This window comes from Rhinatrema bivittatum, chromosome 1, assembly GCF_901001135.1.
Source record: "Rhinatrema bivittatum chromosome 1, aRhiBiv1.1, whole genome shotgun sequence".
Lineage (NCBI taxonomy): Eukaryota > Metazoa > Chordata > Amphibia > Gymnophiona > Rhinatrematidae > Rhinatrema > Rhinatrema bivittatum.
The window spans coordinates 503,480,822-503,506,571 of NC_042615.1; the positions used below are offsets into that span (position 1 = coordinate 503,480,822).

Consider the following 25,750-nt stretch of genomic DNA (forward strand, 5'->3'; position numbering starts at 1 on the left):
GATCTCACCTTTTTGGGGATGTGGGGGGTTGTTTTTTTTTTTTTATATAGCTCACATCTGCTCTGCTCTGACAGGCTCTGGCACTGCGCGAGGTGGCAAAAGTGTTGTGTTCATCAGCTGGTTCAGTGCGAAAGATCCGGGAGAACCTGGGAAATGTGTTAGCGCTGTACTTGGGGAGCAATTAGACTCCGAAGCTTGAAAGATGTTTTTAAATGCTTATCAATGTTAGAAGACTGCAGCGCCCCCTGCTATTACCTGAGACATTCACAGTTCTACATTTGAAATATAAATGCAGATCATTTTTCTTCTTGCATAGACTTGTGTATTCATATATGTACGTATAATCTATGAGAGAAATCCCTTCCACCCTTCCTGACCTTTGCCTGACCTTCTTGTCTCCCCCCCTCACAACCCTCCCCCGTTTCGTCAGGTGCTGCCGGCATAGCAGGTGCCCACGTGCAAATGAGCCTTACCGCTTTGCTGATGACCTGAGTCGCTGCGTCCGCCTGGAGGTTTGGCCCAGCAATGCCTCCGTCACAGTCCCCCAGCTGCTGGTGAGTGAGTTTCACGGGGCGAGGCCCCGGCTAGCAATCCATCCTACCCATCCTGCACCCCAGCCACCCACCCCCCGATTATTGTGTCAGTGCATTTCCTGCTCCTCTTGAAGAAATTGGTAAGCAACTACAGGCCATTTAGTTTGACCTCAGTGGTGGTAAATTAATGGTGTCCCTAATAAAAGAAAGGATTGTACAGGATCTGAAGCGGTGCAGTTCTACTAGTGGGAGATCATGTCAGACACATTCTTTTTTTTTTTTAATTTTTGACTGGCTAGAGAATTAGATCGGGACAAGTGATTGATGTGTTCTTCTTAGATTTCAGTGTAAGGCTTTTGACACTGTTCCCCACAGGCTTATACATACGCTGAGCGGCCTGGAGATGGATCCTAAAGTGGAATATGAGTTAGAAACCGGTTGAGTGAAAGACAACTGAGGGTAGTGGCTAATGGAGTTCATGCCAAGAATTGTGCAGGAGGGGGCAGGGAGCCATCAGTGGAGTGCCTCGGGATACTTTTATAAGTGGTATTGCAGTTAGGTTGGCAGCAAACGTTTGTTGTCTGCAGATAATATGAAGAGTGGAAAAAATGAGGCATGATCTAAGGAAGCAGGGGTGGTCAAGAGTTTGGCAGCTAAGATTTTATGCAAAATAATGCAGAGGCATGAATTTAGGGTAAAGAAATACAAGGAAGCAGTACTTGAGAGGGGTGAGATACTAGTGTACATCAACCAGTAGAGACCTTGGGATGATTGTTTATGAGGAAGCAATGTGATAAGGCGGTGACTAAAGCCAGAGGAATAGTAGAGTACATAGGGACAGAGAGAACCAAAAAGAGAGTAGAAAAAAGGTAACAATGCCCCTATATATGTCATCCATCAGACTTTTCCTAGAGTGTTGTATCCAATTCTGGAGTTCATATCTCTGAAAGGATATAAACAGAATAGAGATAGCCCAGAGAAGGCCTACAAAATTAGCGCACGATGTGCACTGTGAAATGAAATTGTGAGGTCCATATTCAGCCACTATGTGACTGTGCTAGTTAGCTAGTTGTACATAATTGGCTAACTAGCAGGGCATATTCAGTGGCTTGGTGTTGCCACTGAATATACCCAGCTATCTTAAAGTTCTAGTTACCTGGCTAGAATTTAGCCAGATAAGGGCTGAATATAGCTGGGTAAGTCATTTAGATGGATAATTATTATGTTATCTATCTAAATGGCTTTCAACATGGACCTCTTAAAGACTAAATATGTACAGCAGACTTGTACAAATGGGCTGACTAAGTCATTATCTGTTGACATCCTCTGTGTTTCTGTGAGTATCCTAGATTGTTTGAGTTTGGTTTCCGATATTCCACTTTTCGAGAGAACATAAAATAGCATACATCAATAGCTAGGGTTACCAAGTTTCAACTCTGAAAATGCTGAGCACTTAGAGGTGCCGAGTAAAATTTTTGCTGACGATGGCCTTCCATAGCCATGCACGACTGTAACCTCCACCCCGCTGTTAGTAACCTAGTAAATGATAGCAGATCAAGACCGATTATTCAATAGCATCATTCAATCAATCCTCTTATATGAGAGTGATATAACATTAACCCCGAACTATACAAAATAGACAGAACACCTATAGAAATTTGGCACCTCCAATTCCGAAAACAGATATTCTTTGTCCATAGAAATGCCCCTAATAAAGGTGTAGAGCAGGAGGAGGATGTTTCTCCTTACTATTCACCATACAAAAATGAGTATTCACATTTTTGCATCCTCTCAGTAACAGTGACACAAACTCCCTCCTGTAACAGGCACTCAGTGAAGCATCATAAAACCCTACAAAAAGCACACTCAGCATCTGTGTACCAAACCTGCCAATCTCAAACAGCACTAACACCCAGAACTCAAACAGCAACCCTACCTACAAAAAGGTAATACTACAAATATTGTAATGGACCTTAGACACCAGTATACCTCCTACTGGGAAAACAGACAAAAGTAGATTATCAAGCCCTACATAAAAACTACATACTAGCAGTATATCTCACCTCAGCTACACATGCAGAGCACAGACAGGCCCTCACCAAATACAAAATAAGTGACCAGAAATTAGAAATGTGCATACTAAAACTAAAATGGAAATCCCGAGAAGCCAGACTCCACATGCAATGCAACATTGGAGAACTCAAAACAGAAATGCATTTCCTCCTCTGCTGAGCAAAATGAAAAGATTAAGCGTTGTATATTTCCAAAACAGACATAGTCTAGTCAGTAACTAAAAATAGAATGTTTTCATTTACCTTTGGACATATTGTTTTTCTAATTGTGTTGATCTCAGTCTCTCTTTTCTGCTTCTCCTATGACCTGGTCAAAGGTCTCCTTTCATTTTTTTATTTCTTCTCTCTTCTCCTGTCTTTTTCACTTCTTCTTTACATTTCTCTGAGATTGAGCTTTCACTTTCAACTCTTTTTTTCTACCTCTAGCCACTCATAGCTAGATTAATACCCTTCCTTTCTCCTCACCTTTCAGTTTTCAATTTCTCTTTCAACTCTCACCCACCCACCAACTTTCTATAACCAAGCTTTCACACTCCATCCCTATTTTGCTGTTCCTCTATTCCATAGTCCCTTATTTCCATCCTTTATCCTCTCCTTCTCTGTTTTCATGTCTTCTGCCTCCAGCCCCTTTTTTCTGATTTTTACCCTCTACCCAGCCTCCAAATTCTCCTTTCACCGCCTCCTCAACCCTATTCCTGCTCTCTCATCCCTCCATAATGCCCCCATCCTTTTCCACTGCCTCAGGCAGGGGGGGACACACAAACTTTCTCCTCTTTCTCTCATATACTCACACTTTTCAGCACACACATTTGATTACTCACACATGCTTGTGCACACATATGCTGTCTCTCTCCCCTACATGCTCTCTCACACACACACACACACATATGCTCCCTTTCTCTCCCACATGCTCTCTCTCTCTCCTCCCCCATACACACATACATATGCTCTCTTTCTCCCTCTATACACACACATATGCTTTCTCCTAGGACAAGCAGAATGGTAGTCCTCACATGTGGGTGACATCGTCAGATGGAGCCCGGCATAGAAAATGTCTGTCAAAGTTTCTAGAACTTTGACTAGGCCACTATCCACACAATCATGCAGGGTCTCCCTTCAGTCTCTTCTTTTCAGCAGAGCTGTTGCCTTGTGGATGTGGAGCTTGCGCTCTTTTTTTTTATTTTTCCCTTTCAAAACGTTTACTTCGAGTCTCTTCTTGTTCCTACCCACACTGGGTCCCTCAATCTTTCCCAGCCCTAGTTAGAGGCGTTGCAGTAAGTTAATTGTGTTCTCTGCATTCGATTACCAATGGTGCTGTCCTCCGGTGGCCTCTGGCCATCGACTGCTTGGCAGTTATTTTTCTCGATGGCTTCCTTGGTGATCCACCACTGCCCCCAGTGCCCTCACGAAGCCTGCATCCTGTGCCTGGAAAACTGCACAATGTGCACGACTGTTCTTTTTGTGCTAAGATGATCCACAAGGGTTGTCGAGCACATATGAAAAAGATGGACAAATTGTTTGGCGCCAGGAAGTCGGATCTTTCAACCTCGGTATCGGGGGCATCGATACCCCATGGCAAGGAGGACCCCGGAGGTGTTGGGACCGTTTTGTCCTTTCCCTCGTCAATCCCCTAGCTGGAGATAGGTGCTGGGGATTGGCCTGTATCCGTTTTTTCCCTCTCTATGTCTGGGTCATCACCATCATCTTTGGCACCGGGGAAAGACTGGGCCGAGCATTCTCCTCCAGAGGAGAGACATTGCTCCCCTCCAGAGGACCTTACATTCGCAGGTTTTGTAAGAGCAATGGTGGAGTTGGTCCCTTTCCAACTCCTCACTGAGGGTGACTCCATGCATAAGATGCTGGAGATCCTTCAGTTTGTGGATGCCCCTAAAGAAGTAGTCGCCATCCCAGTCCACGATATCTTTAAAGACTTGCTTAGCAGACTCTGGGAACATCCAATCTTGGTCCCGCCAGTAAACAGGAAGACTGATGCAGTGTACCTGGTGCAAATATCTACTGGTTTTGAGAGGCACCACCTCCCACACCAGTCTGTGGTGGTGGAGTCTGCCTTTAAGAAAGCAAAAAGGTCCTGCACCCATGCCTCTTCCCCCAAAGGGCATGACCACAAGGCCCTAGATGCCCTGGGCTACAAGATCTTCCAGGGCTCCATGTTAGCAGCCCGCGTTGCTTGCTACCAATTATGTATGGGCCAATATTCCAGAAATCTCTGGAAGCAGGTGGAGGATTAAAAGTTGTGCAGCAGGGATTGGAATGTGACAAACATAAAGTTTAATCCGCGTACGATGTCTTTGAGACAGCAACAAGGGAGGCTGCAGCGGACATCGGGGCACATCGGATGGCCAGGCCTAGGCCTCTGATCTCCGGCCCGCAGTACAGGACCATATCATTACTTACCTTGTACTGGAGAGAATCTTTTCCGGGACAAAATCAAGAAGGTAATAGCGCAACTCAGAGATCATCATGAGATCTTGCAGCATCTATCAGCAAGCAGTTCGGACCCCCAGACCTCAGGTACAAAATACTTGAGGCAGGGTCCTCAACAACCATTCTATCGTTCGAGGAAGTACTACCCTTCGGCAAGCAGGGCACGACCTCAGATGCCTGGACCGAGGTCTCGGGCTAGGCAACAGCGTATCCCCAGAACTCAGCCAGCACTGCAACAGACGCCTGCAACGGGTTTTTGACTGGCTGCGAGGTAGTTTAAACCAGTCACCAGTGCAGCCAGCAGTGGGCCCTCTGGTCGGAGGTCGACTCAATTCCTTCACGAACCATTGGAGAGCCATCACCTCAGATCAGTGGGTCTTCTCCATCATCTGCCAAGGGTACCGGTTACATTTTTAGGAGACCCTGTCAGACTCTCCCTTGTGTCTATTTTGGAAGTCTTCCATGGATTGGGAAATACTTCTCAAGGAGCTCTCTGCCCTCACAATGGCCAAAGTGGTTGAACCCGTACCTCCTGATCAGTGGAGAAGCGGATTCTACTCTAGGTATTTCTTTATCCCGAAGGGAACGGGAGGCCTTTGCCCGATTTTGGATCTGAGGGCCTTAAACAAGTTCCTCACATGGGAGAAGTTCAAGATAGTCTCACTGGGTGCCCTTATTCCCCTCCTGCACCAGGGGGACTGGCTTTGCTCCCTCAGTCTACGAGATGCCTATGCTCACATAGGGATTGCCCACGCCCACTGGCAATATCTCCGGTTTGTGGTGGGTGAACACCATTTTCAGTACAGGGTGCTGCCGTTTGGAATGGCGTCCATGCTCTGCATTTTCACAAAGTGCCTGCAGCAGTAGCTGCACATCTGTGGAGGTAGCGTGTGCATGTCTTTCCCTATCTGGACAACTGGCTGATCAAGGTAGTCTCCAGACAGGGAGCGCTGCAGTCCCTACAGGCCACCATTTGAATCCTGGAGACCTTGGGGTTTTTAATCAATTACACCAAGTCCCAGCTGCTCCCATCCCTGCATCTGAACTCTCTCACACACACACACATCTGCTCTCTCACACACACACACACACATCTGCTCTCTCTCACACACACACACATCTGCTCTCTCACACACACACACACATATGCTCCCTTTCTCTCCCACATGCTCTCTCTCTCTCCTCCCCCATACACACATACATATGCTCTCTTTCTCCCTCTATACACACACATATGCTTTCTCCTAGGACAAGCAGAATGGTAGTCCTCACATGTGGGTGACATCGTCAGATGGAGCCCGGCATAGAAAACGTCTGTCAAAGTTTCTAGAACTTTGACTAGGTCACTATCCACACAATCATGCAGGGTCTCCCTTCAGTCTCTTCTTTTCAGCAGAGTTGTTGCCTTGTGGATGTGGAGCTTGCGCTCTTTTTTTTTATTTTTCCCTTTCAAAACGTTTACTTCGAGTCTCTTCTTGTTCCTACCCACACTGGGTCCCTCAATCTTTCCCAGCCCTAGTTAGAGGCGTTGCAGTAAGTTAATTGTGTTCTCTGCATTCGATTACCAATGGTGCTGTCCTCCGGTGGCCTCTGGCCATCGACTGCTTGGCAGTTATTTTTCTCGATGGCTTCCTTGGTGATCCACCACTGCCCCCAGTGCCCTCACGAAGCCTGCATCCTGTGCCTGGAAAACTGCACAATGTGCACGACTGTTCTTTTTGTGCTAAGATGATCCACAAGGGTTGTCGAGCACCACCACCAGCAACCCAAGGTTGCTGGTGGGTGTGAAGCTCTTGAGCAGACCCAAGGTTGCTGGTCTGCTCAAGAGCTGAGATGCCAGATCAGTTTCCTGGAGTTGTGGGTGATCCGTTATGCCCTCTGGGAGTTTTGGGAGCAACTATCCGGCAAGGTCGTGCTTGTCCAGACCGACAATCAGGTAGCCATGTGGTACCTCAGCAAACAGGGAGGAATAGGATCACTCCTCCTTTGTCAGGAGGCAGTCCAAATCTGGTCATGGGCCTTATCCCAGGAGAGCCTTCTTCGAGCAAGATACCTGCCAGGACGGGAGACTGGAAAGCAAAATCAAATGAAAAAAATAGGCAAGAGCATAAGTTTTGGCAAATTAGATGTAAAACAGTAGTAAGACAGGACAAAAGAATTTGAGAAGAAGCTTGCCAGAGAGGCAAAAACTGATAATAAAACCTTTTTCAAGTACATTTGAAGCAAAAAGTTTGTAAGGGAGTTAATTGGGCCACTAGGAGACCAAGGGGTAAAAGGGATGCTCAGGGAAGACGAGGAAATAACCGAAAACTGAATGAATTCTTTGCCTTGGTCTTTACTGAGGAGGATCCTGGGGATATATCCAGACCCAAAACATTCTTTGATGGTGATGATCCTGAGCAACTAAAACAAATCTCTGTTATGGAAGATGTAATACATCAAACTGACAAATTCAAGAGTAACAAATCAGCAGGACTGGATGATATCCACCCCAGAGTTCTGAAATAACTCAAATATGAAATTGGAGACTTGTTACTACTAAACTGCATCCTATAATTTAAAACAACCACAGTTCTGTAGACTTGGAGGGGGCCACCATAACACCAATTTTTAAAAAGGATTCCAGGCGTAATCTAAAACTATAGACGGGTGAGCCTGATGTTGGTGCTGGGCAAAATAGTAGAAGCGTTTCTTAAATTAAAATGTATGGCCATATATATAAACATGGCTTAATGGGGAAGAGTCAACATGGTTTTAGCAAAGGGAAGTCTTACCTTACAAGTCTATTAGTTTTTGTGTGAAGATGTAAATAAACATGCAGATAAAGGTAAGCCAATTGATGCACTATAGTTGGATTTTCAGAAGGCACTGACAAATCCAAGGGTAGATACTAGCAGTAATGAGCAAAAATAGCAAGTATGCTCCACAAGAAATAATAAATAAACATATATTTAAAAAATGTAAAAATATCATCCATTGTACCTGAAGACTGGACTGTGGCCAGTGTAACCCTGATCTTTAAAAAGGGCTCCAGGGGAGATCTGGGAAACAATAGACTGGCCAGCCTGACTTCAGTGCAGGAAAAATCATAGAAACTATTCTAAAGAGTAAAATCACAGAATATATAGAAAGATATGGTTTAATGGGATGCAGCCAGCATGGATTTACCCAAGGGAAGTCCTGCCTCACAAATCTGCTACATTTTTTTGAAGGGATGAATAAGCATGTGGATAAAGGTGAATCAGTAGATGTGGTGTATTTGGATTTTCAAAAGTCCTTCATGAGAGGCTTCTAAGAAAACTAAAAAGTCATGGGATAGGAGGCAATGTTACTTTGTGGATTGCAAACTGGCTAAAAGATGGGAAACAGAGTAGAACTAATTGGTCAGTTATCTCAGTGGAAAAAGGTAAACAGTAAAGTGCCTCAGGGATCTGTACTTGGACTAGTGCTTTTCAATATGTTTATAAATGATGTGGAAAGGGGTACAAGTGAGGTGATCAAATTTGCAGATGACATACAATTCTTTAGAGTTGTTAAAACACAAGCAGATTGTGATAAATTGCAGGAAGACCTTGCAAGACTGGAAAACTGGGCAAACAAATGGAAGATGAATTTTAATATGGACAAGTGCAAAGTGATGCATATAGGGAAAAGTAATCCACATTATAATTACATGAAGTTGGGTTTCATATTAGGGATTACCACCCAGGAAAAGGTTCTGGAAGTCATATTAGACAATACATTGAAATCATCGGCTCAGTGTGCTGCAGTGATAAAAAAACAAACAAACAGAATGTTAGGAATTATTAGGAAAGTAATGGAGAATAAAATGGAGAATGTAATAATACCTCTGTATTGCTCCATGGTGAGACTGCACCTCAGGTACTGTGTTCAATTGTGGTCACTGCATTGCAAAAAAGATATAGTTGCACTGGAAAAGGTTCAGAGAAGGGCGACCAAAATGACAAAGGGAATGGAATGGCTCTCCTATGAGGAAAGGCTAAAGACAACAGGACTGTTCAGCTTGGAGAAGAGACGGCTGAGGGGGGATATGATAGAGGTCTATAAAATCACGAGAGAACTCAAACGGGTAAATGTGAATTGGTTATTGCTCTTTCAGATAATATAGGGACTAGGGGGCACTCCATGAAGTTAGTAAATGGCACATTTAAAACTGAAGAAAATAATTTTTCACTCAATGCACAATTAAGCCCTGGAATTTATTGCCATAGGATGTGGTTAAGGTAGGTTAAGCTGGGTTTAAAAAAAGATTTAGATAAGTTCCTGGAGGAGAAGTCCATAAACTGCTATTAATCAAATTGACTTAGGGAATACCCACTGCTTATTACTGGCATTAGTAACATGGGATCTACTTAATGTTTGGGTACTTGCCAGGTATTGTGACCTGGATTGGTCACTGTTGGAAACAGGATGCTGGGCTTGATGGACCCTCGGTCTGACCTAGTATGGCAACTTCTTATGTTCTTATACTACCTCATTAAATAATTGATATGCATTTATGGCCATGTTGGGTCTTATATTTTGATATGTAGGCCTTACATTTATATATATATATATATATATATATATATATATATATATATAAATTATTTAATAAAGTAGTATATTTTTTATCACTAGCATCTACCCTTTCATTAATTTACTGTTATGTGCCTCTTTCTGTGTGCCATTTGACAACGTCCCCAAGTTTCTCCAGAAACTGAAAAGTCATGGAATAGGAGGCAATGTCCTATTGTGGACTAGTAATGGGTTAAAAGTCAGAAAGCAGATTGTTGGACTAAATGATCAGTTTTCCAAATAGAGAAATGTCATTAATGGAGTGCCCAAGGATCCGTACTGAACCTGTGCTGTTTAACATATTCATAAATGATCTGGAAAAAGGAACAATAAATGAGGTGATGAGATTTGAAGATGACACAAAATTATTCAAAGTTGTTAAAATGCCAGTGGATTGTGAGGAACTGCAGGATTCAGATAACTTTATTGGCATGATAATTTTATATGTGTTGCCAAAGTAGCATGCATAATGATTAAAATAAAAGAGAAAAAAAGGAAAAAGTTACAAAATAGTGGCGTAAAGAACCTTGTCATAGTAGGAGACAGAAAAGGCTGCCCAAGAATAGCTGCAGCCTAGTAGCAGAGCCAAGTGGCAGTGTCTGGGAATCTATTGGCATTGTGCGGCCCCTGAGGAAGCTTTTGACAGAAACACGAGCCGTGTCGGGCCATCACCAGCGTTCTATATCCCTACTGCATACTCCGCTACGATAAGTGTTTTTCACTGCCTTATATTGTAGTAAATTGACACAAGCTGTCATTACCTTAAATGTGCAAACCCTAACAGAGAGGCCGATGATTTGAACTTCCTGACGGTGTATTTGAAAAATCATCACCGCACAACCTTGATAGTGGCGTTCGAGGGCATTCACACGGTTAGCCCGCCACAATATATGAGGTCTCACTGTTTACTAAAATACAGGCCACGGCAAGTATTGTCGGTTAACATTGATGGCATTTAGAAATCTGATAGTAGGAGACTGGGCATCTAAATGGCAGGCAAATTTAATGTGGAAAATTGCAAAGTGATGCACATAGGGAAAAATAATCCCAACTACAGGCACACAATGCTGGCTTCTGTTTTAGGCATTGCCACCCAGGAAAGGGATCTTGGCCTCACTGTGGACAATACATTGAAATCCTCAGTTCAGTGTGTGGCTGCAGTCAGAAGAGCAAATAGAATATTAACCAGCTCTGCAAACAACACTCCAAAAAGTACAAAGTGACCATTCAAAAAAGCAAAAAAAGAACACATTTCTAAACAACTCAAACTAGCAATGAATCACCCAAGTAAATTCTTTGAATTTATGTCGAAACGTTTTAAACCAGAAGCTTAAACACCCACCAATGCCATTGATGATCTTTTGTATGTAACAAAACACGTATTGCCAAGACATAAAATATAAAGAATTTTTTCATAAATAGTTGATGATCTTTTGGCAGAAGACTTTGCTCAATTCTTCATAGAAAAAATCCAAAAAATTAGATCTTCCCTAGATGTTCGTCCTTCCTCAACTTTACCATTCATGATACTACATCTACCAAACAAAGATACTACCTCCCACCAAACCTCAGCCAAACTAGTCCCACTAACTGACTTCAGGAAGGTCACCCCACAAGAGTTGGAGAAGATCCTCTAAAGAATCAGTCAATCTACTAGACCACTAGAGCCCATTCCACCTAATTCATCTGCAGCCTGAAGCAAGACTTAAACCCCCTGGCTGACAACTATTGTAAATGCCATCCTATCTCAAGTCACCTTTCTTCACTCACTCAAAAGGGCAATCATCAAAACAATTCTGAAGAAATCTGAGTCAGATCAAAAAATATTAGACAACTATTGCCCAGTCTCTAGTCTCCCCTTCATGTGTAAGTTAATAAAAAAATTAGTTTATCTCCAACTCCTCAACCACCTCGAGGAAAACATTTTACACTATCAACAATCCAGCTTTAGGAAAGGCAATGGAACTGAATCTGTTCTACTAGTCCTCACTAATAGCATCCACTTGCATGCTGATCAAGGTGGTGATTCCCTCCTTGTCTTGTTAGATCTCTCTCTGCTATCTTTGACACAGTCGACCACCAACTTCTGATCCAGTGCTTACATGACATCAGCATTGAAGGTACCACCTTAAAATGAAACATAGAAACGTAGAAACATAGAAATGATGGCAGAAAAGGACCAAACGGTCCATCCAGTCTGCCCAGCAAGCTTTTGGTAGTATCTGCTGCACCATACAGGTCACCCCCATACTTCTCAGTTTCCCAGACTGTAAAAGTCAGGGCCCTTGTTAGTTGCTGTTGAAGTCCAATTCTCCATTTCCTCTTGCCGTTGAAGCAGAAAGCAATATTGAAGTTGCAGTCAAAAGTTTCAGGATTATTGGTTAAGGGTAGTAACAGCCGCATCGGTAAGTTACCCTTATGCTTATTTGTTTTCCCAGACCGTAAAATTCAATGTCCTTGTTGATTGCTGTCTGAATCAAATTCCCCTTTGCCTCTGTTCCCCTGCCATTGAAGCAGAGAGCAATCATGGAGTTGCATCAATAGTATGAAGGCTTATTGGTTAAGGTAGTTCTCCAAGGACAAGCAGGATGGGTGGTTGACATCATACGATGGGTGACACGTGGATGACATCACACGTGGATGTCATCACACGATGGATGACATCACACGTGGGTGACATCATACGATGGAGCTCAGCATGGAAAACTTCTGTCAAAGTTTTTAGAAACTTTGACTGGCATACTGAGTATGCCCAGCATGCCGCTAACCATGCAACCAAACGGGGTCCCTCTTCAGTCTCTTCCTTTCCGCAAAGCTGCTGCCTTGCAGTCATGAGCTGGTGCTTCTTTCACAGTTTTGATTAATTTTTGCTTCCCTCATATTTTTTGTCGGTTCCATTCTCCACAACCTGGTAAGTTTTTTGCTTCGTCACGGTCGTTCGCCAACAGTTTCATCTATCGGTGTCTGCCAACCATTGACCATATGCCGCATACTTTTTCCGATAGCATCGACCGTTTTTTGCCGGTGCCCCCAGTGCCCCCGGACTATGTCCATCACAGACCCCCATGAGGTCTGTGTCCTCTGCCTGGGGGCATACCTCGATGTCCACGGTTGTTACCTCAGTGCTCAGATGACCCTGAAAGGTCATTGGGCACGTCTCGACAAGATGGAAAACTTATTCAGCTCCAAAGGACTGGATCCGTCGTTGGCATCGGGAATCTCCACCCCACTCAGTAAGGAGGGTGAAATTTGGACTCTGTCAGGGTCACCCCCACAAATGTTCCCCAGACCCGATACTGGAGCCGGGGACGAACCATGGTCTTATGTCGTCCCGTTCCCGGTCAGGTTCCTCACCATCTCCCTCGGTCCAGGGAAAGAACCATGGTGATCATCGAGAGTGATTGAAGAAACATTGTCATCATTCCTCGTCATTGAAGCCAGGCCACGGACAGGCTTCGGCGTTGGTGCCTCCTCCAAAGTGGTCTTGGGCGGAGGAAGCGGTTCCCTCTGAAGCCTCTCTGTGGCCTCCACAAACACCGGTAGAAGATTCGCTGCCCCCCAGCTCAAACCATTTTGTCATCGGCTGCCTTCGAGGAGGAGTTAGAGAGGCGCATGCGGTTGGCGGTCGGACAGGCCCTGCAGGGCTTCGAGCCTCTGGTTCCACCGGGACTGCCACTGCCACAGGAGCCTTCTCCATTGATGCTTGCGCCCTTGTTGGAGAGGCTTGATATGCTGCTTGGTGTTTTACAGATGCAGCCGGCTCCGGTGCCCCAAGCCCCTTCGTGGCCGAAGAGAGCACTGCTGCCACCATCATCGGCCCCCATACTGGTGAGCAACTCCTCAGAGGAGGAAGGGCCTTTGGGTTCGATGGCAGCTCAGGGATGCACAGTGCTCCACCACCTCCCAGCATTCCCAGGGCCATCGGGATCGATTCCACCAGTGCCTTCGGTGCCACCGATTCTGCCGACAACGTTGGACCCATCGATGCTGCTATGGCCTTGAGGCCCATCAATGTCTCTGGCTCCTCTCTCAGTACCCTCAAGGCCTATATCTCGCCCACCATTGGATCTTCGCCCCCCCCCCCCCCACATCCCCAGAGGGTCACAGTGAGGGGGAGACCCCTTATGACCCCTGGGGAGGGGAGGCATCCATGTCCTCCACTGAGGAACTGGAGGATCTGCCTTCCAAGCCCTCTCCACTGGAAGAGTGACGAAAGTCTCCCCAGGAGGATCTTTCCTTCACAGGGTTCATAAAAGCCATGGCAGAATCTGTGCCTTTCCAGCTTTTAACAGAGCAGGACACCAGGCACAAGATGCTTGAGATTCTGCAATTCATGGATGCAGAGGTGGTGGCGGTGCCAGTCCATGACATCTTCAAAGAGCTGATAGCCCACATCTGGGAACACCCCATCTCAGTGCCACCAGTTAACCGGAAGACGGCCGCAGTGTACTTAGTCCAGCTGTCCACTGGGTTTGAGCGCCATCCACTCCCCCATCAATCGTTGGTGGTAGAGTCAGCCTTGAAGAAGGCAAAGAGGATCCGTACCCATGCCTCGGCTCCCCCAGAGTGGGAGCATAGGGCTCTTGATGCCCTTGGACGCTGGGTGTTTCAGGGCGCTATGATAACTGCCCGGATCACTTGCTACCAATTGTACATGGGGCAGTACTCCAGGAACCTGTAGAAACAGGTCCTTGAATTTAGTGAGCGCCTACCACAGCATTTCCAGGACGATTTCCAGAAAATCGTCCAGCAGGGCCTGGAGTGCAATAATCACGAGGTTCACTCTGCTTATGATTTCTTCGAGACAGCCATGAGAACCGCTGCAGTGGGCATAGGAGCTCAGCGGATGGCATGGCTGCAAGCCTCAGACTTGTGCCCTGAAGTCCAAGACCGCCTGGCTGACTTGCCATGCACAGGGAAAATCTGTTTGGGGTCAGAATCAAGGAGGCGGTAGTGCAGCTGAAGGACTATCAGGAGTCCCTTCCGCAGTTGTCAGCTAGTATCTCTGATACCCAACTGCTCAAGAAGCCCCCTTGTCAATATCTGAAGAGGCCCTTCTACTGGCCACAAAAATGCTACCTGTCGGCTCTGAGGGCTAGATCTCAACAACATCCTCCCAGAATGAGGCCCAGGCAAAATCACCTCAGGGCAGGGGGCGCAGAGTGCCCTGCGCACTTCGATCCAAATTTTGGAAACCCTGGGATTTCTGATCAACTATCCCAAATCCCATCTCCAACTGTCCTTGCAAGTGGACTTCATTGGGGCTTGATTGGACACTGCCCAGGTGAAGGTTTTCCTTCCTCAAGACAGGGCGGAGACCCTTGTGGCCCTTGCTTAAGCGGTCGCCGTGTGCTCTCATGTCTTGGCGCCCCAGTTCCTCCGGTTGCTGGGCCATATGGCAGCAACATAGCGTCCACTGTGCCCTTTGCTTGCCTGCACATGCAAAGGGCACAGTGGACTCTATGCTCCCAATGGTGCCAGGCTTCGCAAGATCTGTGCATGCATGTTCTAATCACCACACTGCTACGTCAGTCCCTTCAGTGATGGGAACTCCCACCAACCTAGAAAAGGGGATCCCCTTCTGGACCCCAAAACCCCAGGTCACTCTCACCACAGACATGTCTCGGATGGGGTGGGGTGCACACCTGGCGGGTCTCCAAACCCAGGGTCTTTGGTCTGCTCAAGAATTGCAGTCTCAAATCAACTTCCTGGAGCTGTGTGCAATTTGCTATGCACTCCAAGCATTCCGAGAGTGGCTCATGAACAAGGTAGTTCTTGTTCAGACCGACAATCAGGTAGCTATGTGGTACCTGAACAAAGAGGGGGGAATGGGATCCTTCACACTCTGTCAGGAGGCAGTCCACATTTGGTCATGGGCCATTGACAACGGCATCCTTCTCAGGGTGGGGTATCTCCCAGGGGTGGACAACTCCTTGGTGGACTCCCTGAGCTGTGCCTTTTGACCTCACGAGTGGTCCCTCCGTCAAGAGGTGGTGAACAAAATCTTTCACTTATGGTGACCCCGGACATAGACCTGTTCGCCTCTCTGGAGAACAGGAAGGTAGACCGCTTCTGCTTCCTAGGCCAGAGGAGCAGCGGATTACTGGTGGATGCATTCTCGATTCACTGGGACACTGGGCTGCTATACGCTTACCCTCCCCTTCCCCCTTATCTCAAAAATACCTCAGAAGCTTCAGCAGGATCAGGCTTCCATGATCCTGATTGCCCCCTTTTGGCCCTGTTAGGTGTGGTTTCCGGTCCTGTGGGAATTGGCCTCATGCCCCATGATCTGATTGGGGATGGCCCCGGACCTAATCACCCAGGACTGGGGCTCCGTCACCTCAACCTACAAGGCTCCGTCACCTCAACCTACAAACCCTGGCCCTCATGGCTTGGATGTTGACCGGCTGACGGTGCAGGCCCTTGGCCTTTCGGAAGGGATATTGCGAGTTATTCTGGAGTCCAGAAAACTTTCTACCAGAAAATCTTACAATATGAAATGGAGAAGGTTTTCCACTTGATGCGAAGGATGTGGTTTGGACCCCTTCTCCTGCTGCCCTGCCACGCTCTTAGACTATCTGTTTTCCCTCTCCTAATCCAGTTTCCAAACCACTTTGGTGAGGGTTCACCTCAGTACCATAGGGGCTTACCACAGGGATATGGATAGTTCTGCCATCTCCTCCCATCCGCTTGTGGGCGGTTTATGAGGGGCTTATTACAACTAAAGCCCCCCCCCCCCACTCGCCCTTCAGCGGTCTCCTGGGACCTCAATGTCATCCTTTCGCAACTCATGAAATCTCCGTTTGAACCATTACATTCATTCGACCTCAAGTACCTCAACTGGAAGGTCATCTTCTTGGTCACAGTGTCATCGGCTCGCAGGGTCAGTGAAATGCAAGCCCTAGTTTTGTACTTACCTTGTACGAAATTCTGTCACAATAGAGTGGCCCTCCGGACACACTCGAAGTTCCTCTCCAAGGTGGTTTCAGAGTTCCATCTCAACCAGTCCATTGTGTTGCCTTCTTTTTTCCCAAGGCTTCACACTCACCAGGGTGAACGGGCTCTCCACACTCTAGATTGTAAGAGAGTGCAAGCTTTTTACTTAGAGTGGATGGCGCCTCACCGCCTCTCCACTCAACTTTGTCGCCTTCAACAAGAACAGACTAGGGGTTGCCGGCTCCAAGCAGACATTGGTTTGCAGACTGCATTGCGTTCTGCTATGCATAGGCAGGCCTGCAACTTGACAGTCACGTCAGGGCTCACTCAGTACAAGCATGTCGGTCTTGGTGGCTCATTTGTGTGCAGTCCCCATTCTCGAAATTTGCAGAGCAACGACCTGGAGTTCCCTCCACACATTCGCTTCACATTATTGCCTAGACAAGGATGGCTGGCAGGACAGTCGGTTCGGCCAATCCGTCCTTCATAACCTCTTCCAGCCATGAAAACCCAACTCTCCCTCCGTGGGCCCTTTTCTTGGGTGCAGGCCTGCTCCTAGGGTTGTTCCAGCTCTAATTGTTTTGCATGTTGGCACCGGTTCTCTGCTGTACATGTTCGGAGTGGCCTGGAGCCTTTAGGGATCCACAGTGTTTATTCCATGCCCTTTGAAATCTTTCACTGTTTTTGTCTTCACCACCTTCTTTCTCTCTAAAAGAGCCCATTCTGTCACTTGGGTCAATAAACCTTCAAAACCTCAAGCTCTTATGTGTGGAGTTCCCCAAGGTTCGGTTTTCTCCCTAGTTCTTTTAAAACTTGAATCCATCCAATATGCAATCTCATTCAGGCTTTCAACATTGAGTGCCAACGTTTTGCAGATGATGTTCAACTCTGCGTCAGAATTGGGGTTGACCAATCACCCTCCATTTCAAATCTCACTAATTGTCTTACGCACAATGGCTTAGCAACCAGAATCTAAAATTGAACCCCTGTACAACAGAAGTTCTCTGGATTAGCTGCCAAAGTCATCCCTTGAGAGAACCTGTTAGACACTCTGTTACATCGGAAAGCATCAGTATGAAGCTTAGTGGTCCAACTTGATCAAAACCTCAGTATGGAAACACACATCTCCAAAGTAGTAAAAAACTCATTCATGCACCTGCATCAGATACACCGACTACAAAACTACTTAGACAAACACAATCTAGCTACTGTAATCCACGCACTAATCACAAGCAGCATAAACCACTGCAATTCTTTATTCAGTGGCATCTCCCTATACAATTAAAATACCTCCAGCTCCTACATAACACAGCAGCAAGTATCCTAATAAGAGCAAAAGCATCTGACCACATAGAACCTATTTTATCTCGGCTACACTGGCTACCAATAGAGAGCAGGATCAAGTTCAAAACACTGTGCTTTGTCTTTAAGTGCATGAGCAAACAGGTCCCAAAATATCTCTCACAACTCTTTCTTCCTTATGCCCCCAAGAGAGAACTCGGATCTTCCACCCTGCCTCTGGCCTCTGCTAGACTGGCCTGCTCTAGGCTTCGCGCCTTTAACTGTTATGCACCAAAGATCTGGAACATACTTCCATTATCCATCCGCTTAGAGCCCAGCTATCTCACTTTTAGGGAAAAAGCTAAAGCATGGCTTTTTAGCAAGCATTTCCAGTAGAGTCTTCCAGTCCACCACCTAGTTACCAAAGAAGTATTCCTATTTCTACAGCAGCAACAAAATAACCTAACTATGAATCTGTCTTTAAATATATAAATGCTCAACCAATATTGTTTGCTGATTCAATACTATTATAACCTACTTTACATTTATTATAATCTGCTTTGAGGCCATTCATGGTGAAAAGTGGAATATCAAATAAAATATATATTAGGAATGTTCCAAAAAAGAATGGAGAATTAAATGAAATATATATTCTGTATCAAGCCATGTTGTGACCACACCCGGAGTATTGTGTGCAGTTCTGGTTGCCCTGTCACAAAAAGAACATAGCAGAACTTGAAAAGGTGCAGAAAAGGGCCACAAAAATGATAATGGGATTGGAACAGAGAGGCTAAGATAAGATTCTACGCAGGTTAGGGCTTTTCGGCTTGGAAGAAAGATGGCTGAGAAGGGACATGATAACAGTTTATAAAATCATAAGTAGGGTTAATGGGTAAATAAAGGGTCCATATGCAGTTGGCTGTTTAGTAGGCAAGTTATCCAGCTGAAGTTAGCTGGATAAATAGTCCTGGGTATTCAGTGGGAGAAATGTCCCAATGAATATCCCCGATTAAAGTTTTCTGACTAACCATAACCAGATAACTTTAAACATAACCGGATATTCTTTTGAATATCGGCGGTTATGTATAAAGTTACTCTGACATGGTTATTTTGATTAGACTTAACGGGATATATTCTTTTGAATATCACTGGTTATGTTCCTGGTTTAAAAAAAAAAAACAAACCTCACATCGCGGGCCTACAGGCCTTAACCTGTTGCCCCGCCTTCCTCCCACCTGAGATGTAAAGGCCCTAGGGGGACGAACTTGCCACCCCTCCCCAAAATGACCCATTTCACAATTTTAAAAAAATGTATTAGGGCCAAGAATCCCCCTCCCTCCACCCCCTGCTCCTACTTCCCCTTTTATTTTTTGAAGTACATCTTGCAGGTTCCAGATCCTTCCTCTCCCCCCCCCCCCCCCCCCCCCGGTGATCCGGGAGAACAACTACAAAGAAAGATATGGGGCGGGGGGGAGGGGGGGTGTTGTAGAAGAGAAAGGGTTGGGGCTATAATTTAGCCGGATAAGAGACTCAATATGCCATATAACCCATTTAGGCGAAGAAATTGTGAGTTATCCATCTAAATGGCTTTTGAATATCTACCCCAGGATGTTTATTAACTATTTCAAATGCTACTAAAACAAAGGGACACTCCATGAAACTAACAACTTTCAGACTTAAAACAAATTGGAGAAAGTATTTTTTCGGTCGATGCACAACCAAAGTGTGGAATCTGTTGCCAGAGGACGTGGTCAAGGCGATTAGCATAGTGGGGTTTAAAAGAAGTTTGGACAAATTCCTGGAGAAATAGTCCATAAAATATTATCAGCTGGGTAGACCAGGGGAAGCCGTTGTTATCCCTAGGAGTGAGTAACAAGAAATAGATGTACTTTTTGGGATCTGCCAGATAATTGCCACTGTCGGAGACAGTAAGAAAGTTAGCTGACAGCAAACGCTGTCATTTCTAGGAGCGATACAGCTCAGCACAGCACAGCCAGCAAGTTAAACGCTAACGTTCGTACTGGCACTTATAAGGATCTAGCCAGTTTTATTCAGCTGACATCTTCACGAGTGAAATACCACTGTGAAAGGACAAATAAGATAGTCACTCTACTGCTCTAAGGAACCGAAACACTGAAAAAGTGCTGGCAGTGTCGGGCGGCTCTCCTTTAAAAACAAGAGGAGTTTTATGTTAAGTTCTCATATTTTCTATTCTTCTTAAAAATTGCATACAGAAAAATTCTTCAAAAAAACAAACAAACAACACATTCGTATGACCAATGATTATAACTTAAGACGAGGTCTGGAAAAGACCATTTTTTTCTACTAATAAGTAGACAATACCATCTTTTATATGATGGTCATATATGTTTGTTTCACAATGATGGGGCTATGAAATACTGGTGAATTTTGAATTCCACTATTTCTCTGAAGCAGGCCTAAAGTTATCCGGCTAAACTAATCAGATATACCTAATATTTGGCTAAGTTAGCTAGATAACTCAACCCTTCCCTGAAATGCCCCCCGGAATGCCCCATTTTTATCCGGCTAAATTATGGCTGGATAATTACTTATCCAATAATAAAATAGCTGGATATGTGACTAAATATGCCACATTTGCCTTTTTAGATGAATAACTTTTGAATTATCTGTTTAAATTGCTTTTGAATATGGACTTCCTTATTTCTCAGATATATTCATAGGCAAAAATAACCTGTGCATTTATGTTCATTCCTTTTGGGTTTTATTGTAAGACTAATTTTTGCATCCCTACTTCACAAGTACTGTATTTGGTGATCAGCATAATGCCCCAGTTTTGCAATATTCTGTCATGAGCAGGCTTGAAGAGAAAAAAGAAAAAGGTTGCCCCAAATTTCTTGTCAGTGGCCATCTTCCCCCTTCCATTGAATCTGGTTGGTCTGTGGTGGCTGTGATGTCACAAATGGCATTACACACACATGCCGCATAACCCAATCACACCCAGGCTATATGAGGTGATTCTCTGACATTTGGAACATGGCTGCTCCTGGAGGCGGACAGGGGAATTGCAGGAAACAACTTCAGAAAAATTATAGAAATTTTACAAATTACTTGCGATGTAGGGGAGCATGGGAATGTATTGTTAGGGCCTCCTGAGCATGCTGTTTTGCCCCTGTCGCTTTCTGCAGCTCACGCTTTCGGTGGAGAACATTCCCGACCTGTCGGTGGGGGTAACTTGCTCTTTTGAAGACATTGGCGAGAGCGAGGCACTGCTGGACAGTGGGGAGATCCGCTGCTTCTTGCCTTCCCAGCGAGATGCCCCTCCGACTGTCACGGCGGGTGGATATGGTGAGCACTGGACCGTTGCAGTGGGATATTCTGGGTAGGGGTGTGTGTGTATGTGGTGGAGAAGGAGGGAGGAGGGTTGGTTGACCGTATCTTCCTCCATCCCCTCTTTTCTCTCCTCTCCCCAAACCTGAGGGCTTTCCTCGTTTCTAGCTGTTGCCCTCCTTGCCTTATCTGCTCTATGCTCTCTGCTCTTCCTTTTCTTTCCCTTTCTGCAGGCTGCACATCAGGAGCTGTTAAAATTAAATAAATTATAAGAGCGAAAATAGAATTACAGCTCAGAAAGAGAATGCCATTTGTATTATTAGAAGCCCATGGAGCATGCATCAGCAAGGAGATATGTCATATTATCTGTCACTGAACTAGAAAGAGCATTTTCATTTTGTTTTGGGAGGATTGGAAATGGAGATATTTTACATTAGGCTTACATGAGGCATTCAGACTCGCACACAGCTCTGCCAGTGTACCCTCATTCCTGCCCTGCAGCACTCCCCTGCTATCCCCACAAGGTGGGCGATAATTTTGTTGGTTAAGTTAATGAAGTGATTCCGTGTGAGGTCACCATTTCTTTTAGTCTGCTGGAAGGTGTAATTAGCATCTCCTCTGTGGTAATGTGGCTTTTTTTTTCTTTTTATTACAGGTGATGTACGGGCTGTCAAATTATACCTGAAATCCCAAGAGACGGGTATGAAGTTTGCCAGCACCTACTTCGTCTTCTACAACTGCAGCGTCCTTCAGTCGTAAGCGTTCCTCCCGCTACTTGGCCCTTCATTCTCAGCTTAGTGCCTTTCCTCCGGGGTGGGAGGCGGGAGGTCTCAGTGGCACAGACGGCAGTTAAGAATGGGGTAGATCTGTCTGTACGGTTTCATTGCACTGTATTCAACTTTCCAAACACATCCTGAGCTTTGCATTCCATTATATCTCTTCAGTAGCCAAGATGTTAAAAAAAAAAAAAAAAAATCAGAAAGTCATCACAATAACTTTGAATTTCATGCCTGCTGTGGATTTTTTTTTTTGCAAAGGGAAAGCCATAAGAGGGAAGGGAAGGGGAGCCTGATTTTCAAACTTTGTAGTTTTTTTTTTCTTGTCTCCTTTTGAAAGGATGCAGGTGGGAAATAAGAAGAATGGCTATTGATAAAAAAAATCATGAGAACCATGGTCGTTCAGGGAGATGGGGGTGGGAGTGGGGAGGGGGGGATGGAAAGGGAGAGATGGCAGGCAGGGAACTTGAGGTCCATGAAAATAGAGAGGACAGGGGAAAACTAAAAATAGGAACAGGAGGGGGGAAGGTTGGTTACCAGGTTTTGTTCGCAAGGCAGGCAGTCATTGGCAGTGCAGTGCGATTCCAAAGCATACTCGGATTTATATGAGGGCTTACGCTCTTCATTCCATGAAAGAGGACTCTCCAGTACCAAACAGAGCTAAATTGATCAATTAAGGGGAGCAAGAGAAGCTCTGCACCATGCATCATGGTGCTCCTCAGGAACCTAGTGACAGGACAGCTTCCATCGGCTCTCAGCACAGATTAATTGTGCTAGGTGCCGTGCTGGCCTGCCTCTCTTTAGACACTAGCAGGGGGTAACACATTTTCTAATCAACTGTTCTTGCCACCAGTAGGCAGCCGCCCCCCTCTCCCCCTTGCCACACAGCAGCAGCCATTCTTCAGGGAGCTGGAGATGGCCATTTTGCTTAATGGTTGCCATGGTGACCGTGTGGCATGCTAGCCTTCTCCTCTCCTCTCTACCTGCTTGTGAATTAAGCCAGGCTCTTAGCCTTCCTGTTTAGAGTAGTCTTGTGGGAAAAGATTTGGCTCTCTTTTGTGAGCAGATCGCCAGGGGTCTCCATGGAAAGAGGGGACAGTTTGTGGAAGGGGGGGGGGGGTGAGGGAGGGAGCAGGCGGTGGGGGGGGGGAGGGGAAGGGGAGTTTGTTCATTCTCTTCTTTTCGCCAGGAAATAAACAATGCGACAATGCTTTTCCCATCGGCTGCGGATGCAGCGGTGCCAGGGTCTTTTATATATACACATGGGAAAAAAAAAGCCTTCACCTTCCTGTTTTAAAACTGCCACGGCTTGTCTGAAAGGAGCTTGCCATGCCACCTCCCGCCCCCGGCCTGCAGATTCACACAGGCAGTGAGGAATGTCAGAATGCTTCCTGGGTGGGGGTGGGGGTGGGTTTCTGTGCAGTATTTCCTTTTATGATAAAAATAGTCACGTGGTTCCAGAACTCTCTGTGTGTGTGTGTGTGTGTGTATGTGCATATATATATATATATGTATGTGTACATATTTGTATTTCTCCACATTTTCTTTCGGGAGGTAGGGGGGTTGTTGTTAAACCACTTCAGGCAGAACAGTCTTGTAGTCGCTTGCTCATTCCTTTCTCACGGGAAAACAGAGTCAATAAAATGAGCTATTTGAGGTAACATAACATAGAGTAGATGATGGCAGAAAAAGATCAATCGGACCATCCGGTCTGCCCAGGATACCTCCCAGCTGCCAGCCATAGAAGTCGGGCTGCTTGTAGTGGGTCCTCATCCAAGTTGGATTTTTTATTTTTTTTTTTGTCTGTCTGCTTTATTGATTCTCTTCCAGTCTGGGTAAATGAGCACATAAATTGCAACACCTAGTGCCCACGCCCAACATTTACATCCAAAGACCTAATATTCAGCAAGTTGGCAAGTGGACAAGTTATCCATTTAAAGTTAGCAGGATAAACGTCCCAATGAATATACTTGCCTACAGGAAGCTGGATGACTTTAAAACCTAACCGGCTATGCTTGACTATAACCGGTTAGGTTTTAATGTTGTTTGGGTATGTGTACCTACATTACTTGCCACTTAACTGGATATATTCAAAATATATTTGGTTAAGTGGTGATAAAAAGAAAATCCTAGAATTATATAGCTAGCTGGATACTTAGCCGCATGAATTTGCTCTGCCCAGAATGCCCTCAAGCTGCCCCTGACTTAGCTGGCTAAATACTTAACCAGCTAAGTCAGGGGTGATCAGCGCCTCGGGATTTTCCAATCCTTGCACTTGTTGGGAAAATGCCAGATTTAGCCAGGCAAACACATATTGATTCCCCAGTCTTTTAAATAACCTAACAAGTTACCAAAACAAGCGAGACTGTTGTCCAAACTTCCGGCCTTCTAGATTCCCATGGCGCTGCCCGCAATGACCCGGTTGTTTTCTGGGGAGTTGTCACCCGCTGGTGCCAACCTGACTATCCCGTAGCCTGCAGTCTCACTGGGTCACGCATCCCTTATCCACCCTTTTTTTTGTGTGTTGGGAGGGGGTAGAGGGATGGGGAGGGAGCCCCCTTACTTGGGTTGGCATAACCTGTAATATAACTCCATGACTTTTCTACGCTATTGAGCGGTCTGTGAGACTTCTCTGGGTAGGGAGCGAGACTGCTGACATAGGGTAGGAGGAGGCAGTGCAGAACAGGGAAACAAAAAGGGTTTTGTAACCAGTGCAAGCCTGTGTTAACTGCAGCTCCTGCCTTAAACCCCCACCTGTAAAACTCAAAATAGTGCATCTCAGGGTCTCTGGGTTCCATTCCTGGCTCCAGCTCCTGCTGCTTGGGCTAAGAATGCTGCAGAGGTCAGGAGGTCTGGGCTCCATTCCCAGCCCTGGCTCTTGCTGGAAGGGTTGCAGAGATCAGGAGACTCGAGGGTTCTATTCTCTTCCCTGGGTTGTGTTCCTAGAGTTGGGGGCACTGCAGAGGTTTGGAGACACGAGTTATACTCCCAGCACTGGCGCCTCACACTGAGAGCACTGCTGTATTACTGGATAATTTCAGTTGATGGTGCTCTGTCCTGTCCTGCTTCATCCAGCTTCCATTCCTGATCCCAGGTTGCTGCTACTCTTGAAAGTAGTGCTCACATCCCCTAGGCGAGGGCTAGCCTGAACCAGGCACTGCTTTTTCAGCAACGCCTGATTCCTGAGTAGTGATCAGCATCAAAAATAGATTGGGGAAGCTTCGGTAGAGGGGAAAAAAAAGACTGATTTATAAGCTCTTCTCAGCAGAGACATATGCACAACGCTTTTGTGTTTCCCTTTGTTCATGCAGCACTATAGGCATTACTGGTACTTTATTTTTTTATTTTATTTGCTTTTATATACTGACATTCATTGGCGTACATCACATTGGTTCACATTATAACAATGTAATAGTATGACTGGAGGTCGTACTATTTATACTTTGTAACATTAACTTTAGTGGGAAACATTAAACATCTATCAATAAGCCTTGGTGATAGAACAGTTAAACAAAGATAAAGGTATTTTTATTTTATTTATTTAAAAGTGTTTGTATACCATCTTTACAAACAGTGTTTAATCAAAACGGTTTACATAACTAAATAAAAAAACAAATGTAAATAAAGATTTAAATTTAAAAGAACATAAAGATTATCAAATTATAAAAGCTCAAAATTACAAAAATATATAATAAAAATAAAAATCTAAAACAATGAATAGTTTACATAAAAAATAAATCAATATATAATAATGTTGTGCCCTGTGTGATGGAGAAGTAGTTATGTTATTTAGTGTGTGATATATGGAAAGCAGATTGAA

The 25,750-nt window shown here is 45.2% G+C and overlaps 1 protein-coding gene across 2 annotated transcripts in view; it reads left to right on the forward strand.

The window, feature by feature from the left end:
• Nucleotides 1–25,750, forward strand: part of PLXNA3 (plexin A3) — a 314,146-nt gene that overhangs the window by 151,912 nt on the left and 136,484 nt on the right. For both annotated transcript variants that reach the window (XM_029610331.1, XM_029610339.1), the window contains exons 6-8: nucleotides 431–554; nucleotides 21,013–21,172; nucleotides 21,810–21,909. In XM_029610331.1, the coding sequence (XP_029466191.1) occupies nucleotides 431–554; nucleotides 21,013–21,172; nucleotides 21,810–21,909 (384 nt within the window). The remainder of the gene's footprint in view (nucleotides 1–430; nucleotides 555–21,012; nucleotides 21,173–21,809; nucleotides 21,910–25,750) is intronic.